The sequence below is a fragment of the Littorina saxatilis genome, linkage group LG1, assembly GCF_037325665.1.
Source record: "Littorina saxatilis isolate snail1 linkage group LG1, US_GU_Lsax_2.0, whole genome shotgun sequence".
NCBI lineage: Eukaryota > Metazoa > Mollusca > Gastropoda > Littorinimorpha > Littorinidae > Littorina > Littorina saxatilis.
In genome coordinates this window covers 98,228,743-98,240,105 of record NC_090245.1, presented here as the reverse complement: position 1 = coordinate 98,240,105, position 11,363 = coordinate 98,228,743, and the positions used below count along the sequence as shown (strand labels likewise).

The window sequence follows — 11,363 nt, the reverse complement described above, 5'->3', positions numbered from 1 at the left end:
AACAATAGAATGAGGCACTTACACACAAGTTTTAGCTGTGTCAAAGTCATGATGTTGTGTTCAGTCTTCAATAGATGTCTTGTTTTTGCAGTCCGGCCGAGACATCTGATGAAATGAGGCCTGGGTCTGAGCTAGTCAGATTATCTCAGTCTGAGGAAAAGACAGCACCCACTGTTCAAGAGATGATCGCTACTGAAATCAATGCAAGAACTGTGGTTGCCTTCTTCAGTATTAGACAAGTAAAATCCGAAGAATGTCTTGCCACCTTGTTCTGAAACCTGGGCTCCCTCTTCGTGTTGATGCATTTATATACTTGCTTTACCCTAACGCACAGATTGTCGTTTTGTGGTTCACACCCTCGGCTGTTCATAAGTTTCCCACGAATTTATACATATGTCACATAATGCACATATTCATAATAAGTATGCTTTTATAATCAGCCAAACTTAGTGTCCCTCTCTGAGTCATCGGCTTTACACTTTATAGTAGGTGGTAAAGCCCACTGATGTGGGCTCACCAGACATGAAAGCACAAAGTAGGACAAAAATCATGTTCAGTTAACACACTTTTAAAATATATGTTCAATCAAAACAAGGAAGCAAACACTATCAAAACAAATAGCTATTGCCTAGCTATTAATGCTCGCTCTGCTTGTCCAGCACTTTTGCATAAACGAGGAACATTTAAGACACAGTTCTTTTGATCATACTCTTTAAAATCTGATTTGCGTGTATATACTTGTATATCCCATGACCTCCCTTCTTTGTCTCTGTTACTTCAGTATGGGTATATATGTTGTATTTTTATAGCTCAATAAATACATCATGGACTCCAAAAAATATATGATAGTGCAGATTCCGATTTGGGCAAAGAACTACTTTCCTCCCGACCTTTGACCTCGCGCCGAACAATGTGACACATTTGTATGAAGTTCCAAAATCGTATTGCACGGCTCAGAAAACCATATCAGTTGCACGCAAAAATGAATCTCAGAACTGATCTGATGTATGGGATGCAATAAACAAACGTTTCCTTCATTATGAAAGCAATGCAGATCGAAAAAAACGAACATTCAACTTACAAGATACCCAGATGCTAGCGAACCAAAACAAAAACACGAGTACCCTCCCTTGCATCGTTAGCAGACGACTTTTGAGAGTCTGTCAGTAATGTGTTTGGTGTGCGTCTTCAGTTTCTCTGGCAGTGTCGGTGTGGGAACTGACAGAAGCTAGGGAGCACAGATAATAGAAGCCCTGTCACATAGACTAATCACACAATCAATACACATTTGGCTCATGTTTTAAATGACAGTTTCGAGTTTGTTAGTCAAACTCAAAGCAACAACACTGTCACTGGTGACATGCGTAGCGAGACCGAGAAGCGTCCTTACCTGGCACGGTTTGGCTTCGCTATCAAACATCGGCTGTTTCACGTGTTTTGCGAGCAAGTCTACTCTTTTGCCTGGCTCTGCAGTAAGTCCACATTGGCGATGAAGATATCCAAGAACTTAACATGTGTGTATTTTTCCGTAATACAGTCATATTCCTTCAAAATGCAATCAATCGGCGGTGACAGACGTGTCAGCAATTCGCGACTTCACAAACTCGGTCCCGTTTTCCTCACACCCATACCAGTTTAGGTTCATTCATGCAAACACACTCGCAAAACAGTTTATCACGTAGATACATTTCAAATAGGGAGCAAATGGTTAAATCTAAACCTACATATTTGTTCCCTAAAATTTGCTTCTCTGTCAATAAGCCTAATTGTATAATAACACGTTCGAGAAAAACAACGTGGAATCGATTCTGAATCGAGTAAGCCAAATGGGTCCCAAACCCGTTTCGCCCGTTCTGCCGACCTGAAACGCAAAACAAAAGAATTGTGCGCTTCAACTAAATTAATTTCTATACGACTTCATTACTTTCTTGCAACTTATGAACCTTTACTTAAAGCTTTTAAATGGTCTGAAAGTAGTGTTACCGCGTACTTATCGATGCACTCATTCGTTTTATTTTTTCAGCGACGGTCACTTAGTTTAAGGTTGCAAAAGGGCTAAGTCTCGCTGGCACCACTGTTTTACAGTCCACAGATCGCAACAGTGCCGCTAGTAGTCTACACTTTGTGTTTGATGGTAGAATGGGATATACAGATTACAACACTCGTGGTTTTTTATATGGCTTGTATTTCAGTCAAAACCCAGCGGGAATATCAATCGAGAGCCACTCGCCAGAGGCTCGTGTCTCCCGATGATATTCATCCGCTGGGTCTTGACTGAAATACAAGCCATATAAAAAACCACTCGTGTTGTAACCTATACATATAACATAATTTCCCGACAAGGGCTGAAATATGCATTCACAAAGGCAATGAGCAAAACGAGGGGTTTTGTATCCTGTGTCAGTTGTGTTTATCCATTCAACATTTTTGTGTGGAAGCAGCAACACAGAATGCTTGATTGTGTGCGTGTTCTTATGTTTAAAACTGAAATTACTGAAGGTTCAGATTCAAATGAATATTCAGCAGTACATTCAACAAAGTTTATCCTGTAAACATGCAAATCAACGTCTATTCTTTTGTAAGACCTCACACTTATCTATGCTATTCCCCATAACAAAAATTGGCAATTGGCAATTTTGAAAAAAAAGGCTGTTCATAACAAAACTAAATGTTCTGTCAGAAATGATTGATTGCTTTACCGTATGCTAGAATCAGCTGGAGTTTTCAACACATTTACATACATTTGAACTGATACCACAAGTCTCCCAAAACATCAGATTCGTGCAATCTAAGCCCTGCTCGTTGAAATCGACACACAGAACCACAGCTTAAAATAAACTCAACAACTTCCAAATTTCAGTAAAACGAATAGCCAATGCCTAATCAAAAACAGTACATTTATCAAGAGAGTTTTACACTTTCAACAGCAATAGACAGCGACCTGGGGGATACTGTCACAGTGTTGTGAGCAGCGAAAGTGATGTTGTATTTAGCCAGAGTGTTGTGAGCTGCCAAAGTGCTGTTGTATTTAGCCAGAGTGTTGTGAGCTGCCAAAGTGCTGTTGTGTTTAGCCAAAGTGTTGTGAGCAGCCAAAGTGCTGTTGTATTTAGCCAGAGTGTTGTGAGCAGCCAAAGTGCTGTTGTATTTAGCCAGAGTGTTGTGAGCAGCCAAAGTGCTGTTGTATTTAGCCAGAGTGTTGTGAGCTGCCAAAGTGCTGTTGTATTTAGCCAGAGTGTTGTGAGCTGCCAAAGTGTTGTTGTATTTAGCCAGAGAGTTGTGAGCTTCCAAAGTGCTGTTGTATTTAGCCAGAGTGTTGTGAGCTGCCAAAGTGCTGTTGTATTTAGCCAGAGTGTTGTGAGCTGCTAAAGTGTTGTTGTATTTAGCCAGAGTGTTGTGAGCAGCCAAAGTGCTGTTGTATTTAGCCAGAGTGTTGTGAGCAGCCAAAGTGCTGTGGAAGTAGTCTTGTATCCCAACATACAAGCAGCCATACGAAAGAACAAATAAACATATAACTAAATTTGAAATTGTGTGATTATTATAATCTTCAGACTGATACAACAGCAAACAGCTAAACGCTCAAAATGCTCGAATCGATTCAAATGGCAAATCGCCACATTAAACATGAGACTGGTTGTCAACCGATCTACAACAACAAACAGCTAAAATCTATAGAAGCACTCGAATTCATCCAAATTTTAGATTCACAATAAACATGAAACGACTTGAGAGCTTTGGAAATTGCAAAGGCATGATTTCAAAACCGACACTTGCAAGGCATAACGATAATCAGCATTTTACCTGAAATATGTTTCTGTAAATTATAGTGTCGACAGCGTTGAAAAAATGCGCAATCTGCATCCATAGACATGTATGTTGAATGTACGTTACTATCTATATGTATCAATGTATATTTGTAAACATGTGTATGTGGGAAACAAATTGTGCAAAAAGCTTCAGAAAGAGTTATACATCAGAGTTTAGCACTAAAACAAGATGTGGATGTACTCCAATTTCTCATCAAGCAAACGGCCAGTGATTAAGCTGAGCAAACCGTCAAATATGAAAAAAAACGGATGTTGCAAAAACAAAACGCTTAAAATATCAAATGACTCGAATCCATCCACATTTTAAGAAGCCACAATAAACATGATACAGTTTTTAAATCATACATTGTGGAGTCTTGTTATTACAAACAAGTCGCGTAAGGCGAAAATACAATATTTAGTCAAGTAGCTGTCGAACTCACAGAATGAAACTGAACGCAATGCAACGCAGCAAGACCGTAGCATCGTCAGTCCACCGCGCACGGCAAAGGCAGTGAAATTGACAAGAAGAGCGGGGTAGTACTTGCGCTGAGAAGGATAGCACGCTTTTCTGTACCTCTCTTCGTTTTAACTTTCTGAGCGTGTTTTTAATCCAAACATATCATATGTATATGTTTTTGGAATCAGGAACCGACAAGGAATAAGATGAAAGTGTTTTTAAATTGATTTCGAAAAAAAAATTGTGATAATAATTTTTATATATTTAATTTTCAGAGCTTGTTTTTAATCCGAATATAACATATTTATATGTTTTTAGAATTAGCAAATGATGGAGAATAAGATAAACGTAAATTTGGATCGTTTTATACATTTTTATTTTTTTTTACAATTTTCAGATTTTTAATGACCAAAGTCATTAATTAATTTTTAAGCCACCAAGCTGAAATGCAATACCGAAGTCCGAGCTTCGTCGAACATTACCTGACCAAAATTTCAACCAATTTGGTTGAAAAATGAGGGCGTGACAGTGCCGCCTCAACTTTCACGAAAAGCCGGATATGACGTCATCAAAGACATTTATCAAAAAAATGAAAAAAACGTTCGGGGATTTCATACCCAGGAACTCTCATGTCAAATTTCATAAAGATCGGTCCAGTAGTTTAGTCTGAATCGCTCTACACACACACACACACACACACACAGACACACAGACACACACACACACACACACACACACGCACATACACCACGACCCTCGTTTCGATTCCCCCTCGATGTTAAAATATTTAGTCAAAACTTGACTAAATATAAAAACCCAGATTATAATCTCAAAGTACTCCAATGTATCCATATTAATTTCAACAATAGCAACAATACACATGACACGTTTTGTACACCATGTATTTTTAAGTCCGGTTACAACAAGACAAAGCTTAAAATCTCAAAGTAATCGAGTCGAACTTACTTTTTCATCGCCGTAATAGACATCAAACAGTAAGAATTAAAACGTTGTTAACCTTCGCCCGACCGGGTTATCGACTACACACAGAAGACATCGTGGGGCCTGCGGACCCATGCTTCTCAAAGAAGGAAAAATATGCATACCCTTCCGTAGACCCATGCTTTCCAAGGAAGCAAAAACGTGCATCCCCTTCCGTAGACGCCGTGGTTAAATTTCTGGGAGAAGTTATAAACATTAAACTATTAATTTAATTATTACCGTGCGGACTAAAGCTTCTCAAAAAAGGAAAAACGTGAATACCCTTCTGTAGACGTTGTGGGGCCGTGTGGACCCACATTGTTATGTATTAATTTCGCTCCACGCGACTTGCTTATTAACTCCAAAATTAAACAAATCGTAGAAATTGATGTTTAGAGCCAATACCTGAAGGTTTGTGACTTCTCTCCCTAGTTTTTATGTAAGTTCCTTCAGTTTAAGAAACATGGGTCCGCACGGCCCCGTTATGTCTTCCGTGTGTAGTCTAAATTTGACCTTTAATTTGTTTTTTTAATTACTTTTCCCTGAAATTTAATGATCTTTTAGGACATAAGAGCTTTTTAGGTATCTGAGCCATTCTTAAAAGCTCATTAAAAAATTCCAACTGGTTTAAGAGATATTTGCAATTAAACACCCTTGATTTATGAAGTCTTATATCGCGCGCGTATCTCCAGACTTGGACTCAAGGCGCAGGGATCTATTTATGCCGTGTGAGATGGAATGTTTTACACAATGCATCACGCATTCACATCGACCAGCAGATCGCAGCCATTTCGGCGCATATCCTACTTTTCACGGCCTATTATTCCAAGTCACACGGGTATTTTGGTGGACATTTTTTTTATCTATCCACACGGACCCTAGACGACCGGCGAAGGTTAAATTGTAAGTTATGCCTTCAAACACTGATTTGCGTGGCATTGAGATATGAAATTGGTTACAACAGGAAGACAGCTCCAAAACTGTCACGCACTCAAATACTCCCACATGTTTAAACGTTACAATAAACATTAGCAGACACAAACACATTTGGAGTTATTAAAACCATTAATTCGAAAACTGACTTGCGATCCATAAAGTTATTCAACATTTAAACATGCGGTTTTTTTCTCCCAGAATCTATCATTGATTTCGTCAAAAAAATTGGCAAAAGAGTAAAAGGAAACAAACACTTAGAGAAAGTTGTTCATAAGAATTCAGCACAAACGAAAGATGTGTTTGTACTCAAGTTCCTCATCAGGCAAAAAGTCAGTGATACCGCTCAGTGAACAAATACTTCTTTTTTTTTAAAGAAGGCGTTGTGTGAACGTTCAGGGTGCCCCCCCCCCCCCCCCCCCCCCCGCCTCCTACACACACACAAAACATAAACACATGGAACTAACAAAAATGCTAAAACGTCTACATCTGTTGACTTCATGTAATATTTGGTGTACAGTAACTTCAGTTTATGGATGACAAGTCCACAAAGCGGCAGGTTTGTAGGTTAAATGGCCTGACATCTGTGCTCTTTTGAAAAACAATTCCGAACTCGGGGATCTACTCAACATTAGGAGGTTTGAAATTGAGCGGTAACCAAAATGACCCGATTGACGTCACTTGAGTACAGCAATTTCAGGGAGGATCAGGGCATTTCCCATTAAAGAATGCGTTCATGTCACTGATGAATTGTGCGTGTTATTGCGCAAGTGTGAATTCGCAACGAAGGGGATAATGTAATTATTTTGTTGTTAGGAAACGCTGCCGTTGCTGAGCTTTGGTTCAGTTTTGTGTGTTGCATGTGGTTGACTTATTTGTACTTTGTGGGAAAGTACCGATATTATATTTTGTAAACACAATATTTATGCTTGGACGAGAATGCAGGTGAACTTTCTGGTCCTGTCAAAACAAGTTGTTTACCACGCTGTTTTTAGTGTGAGTTCATGGCGTTCGTTCGGATTAAGTGCGTCGGCGCTTTTGATGTACGTCACAGAGAACGTCACTGTTCTAGTCCATAGACGGTTCGTATATAATGTAGTTGTATCATGTTCGGTCTGGAATATTCTCGAGATTGAGTATTTACTATATATGCCAGCGCGATTTGAATGTTAAAAAAGCTTCTTTTTGAGTTCTGCTACGATGTGCAGTTGTATGTATTGAATGCTGAATAAATCCTCGAACTCAATTTGACGAGTTGTTTTCTGTTGCTGCGAAGACGGGCGACGTAGAATAAAAGAACACAACTATACGACGTTTGAGAACTTGTGGCAATCTCAAGTGTCGTGTAACAATTGGGGGCCAAGCCGGGATCTACATTTAACGCCAAGGGTTTTCCAGCAACAAAGACAGTCAAGACAGTCACAGGAGGTAGCCATCAATCGGGTGTATCCTGAGGGATCAGTATTGAGACTACGGAACCGTGGATTCGGTGTGACTGGTGAAGAGTTTGGTAATCGCCGCAGCTCGGTACGGTGAGCGACGCCGGAGTGTATCGGGATTACAGAGGTTAGCTGCCGTTTGGACGAGACGGACTTCGTCGCGGAGCTAGTGCATTAATACTACGAAATACGACTGGGGTACGTCGTGTACGTATCGTGAGCAGAGTGCGCCGTCACGTTAGACGAGGAGGGTGGCAGCCTGCGTCTACGAAGGTGAACAGCGACGAGAGAAGCATCGGAGGTGCAGTAGAGACTGTGTTCTTTTAGAAGACTACATTCGTCTACGTTCGTGGCTGTGAAAGAATACAGACGAACGCACCGGAAAAGACCAGAATGGCTGAGTTCTGGGCAAAAGGAGTTGAACTGGGACTGAAAGGCAAGCAGCTGACGGAGTTCGTCGAGTCCCAGACACGACTGCTAGCGCAGCGTGAAGAAAGACAAGCGCAGCGTGAGCGTGAAGAAAGACAAGCGCAGCGTGAGCGTGAAGAAAGAGAAAGAGAAGCACAGCGTGAAGAAAGGCAAATTGAGCTGAAACGCTTAGAGCTCCAGATAGAAATGGAGACGAAGCGCTTAGAGCTTCAGACAGAAATGGTGCGTGTTCAAAATGAGCACGAGGCACCACGCCAAAGAGATAACCAGCAGCAAATGTTACACAGGGCACCGAAACTTCCAGCATTCGCTGACGGGAAGGACCAGATCGACTGCTACCTTGCAAGATTCGAGAGGTTCGCTGAGAGTGCTAGATGGCAGCGCGACGACTGGGCGATTCAACTCAGCGCACATTTGACTGGGGCAGCACTTGAGGTCTACACTAGACTCTCAAATGATGACGCCAGAGACTATGATGTACTGAAGGAAGCTCTGTTGCGTTGCTACAACTTCACTGAAAGGGGCTACCGTCAACGCTTCCGCGAATGCCAGCCATTGTCTGGAGAGACACCGAGCCAGTTTGTGGAGCGCCTGTCGTCATACCTGCAGAAGTGGGTGGAGTTATCAGGTGAAGAGCAGTCATACGAGAGTCTGCGGGACTTGATCGTGAAGGAGCAGTTCCTTAATGCCTGCCCGAAGGACCTGGCGACCCGCTTGGAAGAGCAAAAACTACGGGGTTTGAAGGACATTACTGATGCTGCTGAGCGTTATCTCATTGCTCATGGAAGGACCCTGGGGACGTCAAAGTCATCGAAACCTTTCCAGAAGAGCGGGAACCAGGGAAACCAACCTGCCAAGGGACAAACTGAGTCCGCACCATCATCCAATGAAGGGCAGAACATAACGTGTTTCCATTGCAATGCCAAGGGCCACCGAGTCGCCAACTGTCCCCAAAAGAAAAATAACGGACATGTCAATGACAAAGCGCAAGAACATCGACGGAGATATTACGACAACAAGAGGCAAACGAGTGGCTCGAACCAACAAGTATGTGCGAGCAGCGTCATACTTCCAAGGGCTGCCGAGCAAGTGGCTACACCATCGGACGTGGAAGAATGTATATCTGATGGCCAGCTTCTACTCGCCAATGGCAAGTCAATCTCTGTCGTCGCCAGCGCAGCTGTGTCAGTGTCGAACATGCCCGTGTCGAAGGGATTTGTTGAGAAGCAGGAAGTGACTGTTCTCAGAGATTCGGGCTGCAATGGAGTCATCGTCAAAGAGAATCTGGTGCCGACAGAGAAGTTCACTGGTGACTTCAAGTGGACGCTCATGGCTGACAGCAAATGCGTGAAGGCACCAGTGATAAAAATCCAGATCGATACTCCATACTTCACCGGAGAAGTTGAGGCCGTCTGCCTGAAGAAGCCCTTGTACGATCTATTAATTGGGAACATTGGGGGTGCGAGACGTCCTGATGACCCTGATTTCGAATGGAGAATGGGCTCAGCTCAGCCTGCTGCTGAGGAGGAAGACCCACTGCCATTCGCGAGTGAAGATATCAGCGAACTGTTACGAGATGACAGAGCAACTGTGCATCGCCGCGACCAGCCGCAGGTTGTAAGCGCTGTGACGACCAGAGCCCAGGCGAAGAGGAACAAAACGACTACGCCGCTTAGGGTCACCAACAGTTCTGCAACTGCTGTCGTGGACAGGGATCGGCTGATTCAGCTACAGGAAGCTGATTCGACCTTAACAAAGTACAGGAGTCGTCCTGTCAAGGAGATGACTAAGGGCGAAGGCACTGTGCAATTTGAAGTGAAGGCCAAGATCCTGTACAGAGTGTTCCAGCACGCGAGAGTCAACGGTGGGAAGCCAATACGTCAAGTTCTGGTGCCTCAACCACTTAGGCGCCAGGTGATGGAGGTGGCCCACGACTCTATTATGGGAGGTCACCTGGGGGTCAAGAAGACATCGGACAGAATCCAGGCTGCGTTTTACTGGCCAGGACTGCATGCAGATGTGACTCGATTCTGCCGATCGTGGGATATTTGCCAGAAAACCATACCTCGAGGAAGGGTCCCGAAAGTGCCGTTGCAGAAGATGCCTTTGATCGACCGACCTTTCAAGAGGGTGGCCATTGACCTCATCGGCGAGATCAAACCACCAAGTGAAGAGGGTCATCGTTGGGTACTGACCCTGGTAGACTATGCAACCAGGTACCCAGAAGCCGTGCCTCTGAAGAAAATTGACACCGAGACTGTTGCCGAGGCACTTGTGGACATTTTCAGCAGAATTGGGGTTCCTGAAGAGATCCTCACAGACCTGGGGACACAGTTTGTCTCTGAATGCATGGAAGAGGTCAACAGGCTGCTGAGCATTCGTCACTTGACTACGACACCCTATCACCCGATGTGCAATGGGCTGGTCGAAAAATTCAATGCGACGCTGAAGTCCACGCTGAAGAAACTATGCAGTGAGCAGCCAAGGCAGTGGCATCGCTACATCAATGCCTTGCTATTTGCATACAGGGAGGTGCCACAAGAGTCCACTGGATTCTCCCCGTTCGAGCTGATGTACGGGCGGACCGTGAGAGGCCCGATGCAGATACTAAAGGAATTGTGGACGAAAGATGTGGACACACCTGAAGTGAAGAACAGTTACCAGTACGTGTTCGAGTTGCGAGAGAAACTGGAGGAGACTCTCGAGATTGCTCGAGAGAACTTGAGAAAGTCTCAGGATAGTGGAAAGCACTACTACGACCGCAAAGCCGTAAACAGGAAGTTTACACCAGGTAACAAAGTGCTGATACTGCTTCCCACTGATCACAACAAACTACTGATGCAGTGGAAAGGCCCATACGAGGTTGAGGCCGTGGTAGGGATCAACGACTACAAGGTGAATGTCGGCAAGAAGTCCAAGATCTACCACGCTAACCTCCTGAAACTGTATGTGGAGAGACCTCCGGAAGCAGTACAGGTCGCAGCAATGGTGGAAGAACCAGCCGAACTAGACGAGTTCGACGGTGAGGAACTACTGGAGTTGGGAGACCTCCACAAGAAAGAGGGAGTGGATGACGTCAAGTTAGGACCTGACCTGACAGAAGACCAGCAGAAGGAGCTGCATGATTTTATGGGCGACTTCACCCATAGGTTCTCTGATGTTCCAGGCTCTACGTCCTTGGTCGAACATGAAGTCCACCTCACATCTGACGTTCCTGTTCGGTCAAAACCATACCCTATCCCGTTTCAGGCTCGGGAATCCTTGAAGAAGGACATCGACAACATGTTGAAGATGGGGGTCATCCGTGAATCATCATCC

At 43.5% G+C, this 11,363-nt stretch overlaps 1 protein-coding gene across 1 annotated transcript; it reads right to left on the bottom strand.

The window, feature by feature from the left end:
* Positions 1-2,901: 2,901 nt before the first annotated feature.
* LOC138955833 (uncharacterized) lies at positions 2,902-5,237 on the bottom strand. Its single transcript, XM_070327378.1, has 2 exons — positions 5,230-5,237; positions 2,902-3,448 (listed from the first exon to the last, which is right to left on the bottom strand). Exons 1-2 carry the CDS (start codon positions 5,235-5,237, stop codon positions 2,902-2,904), a joined length of 555 nt encoding a protein of 184 aa, XP_070183479.1.
* Between the last annotated feature and the right edge of the window lie 6,126 nt (positions 5,238-11,363).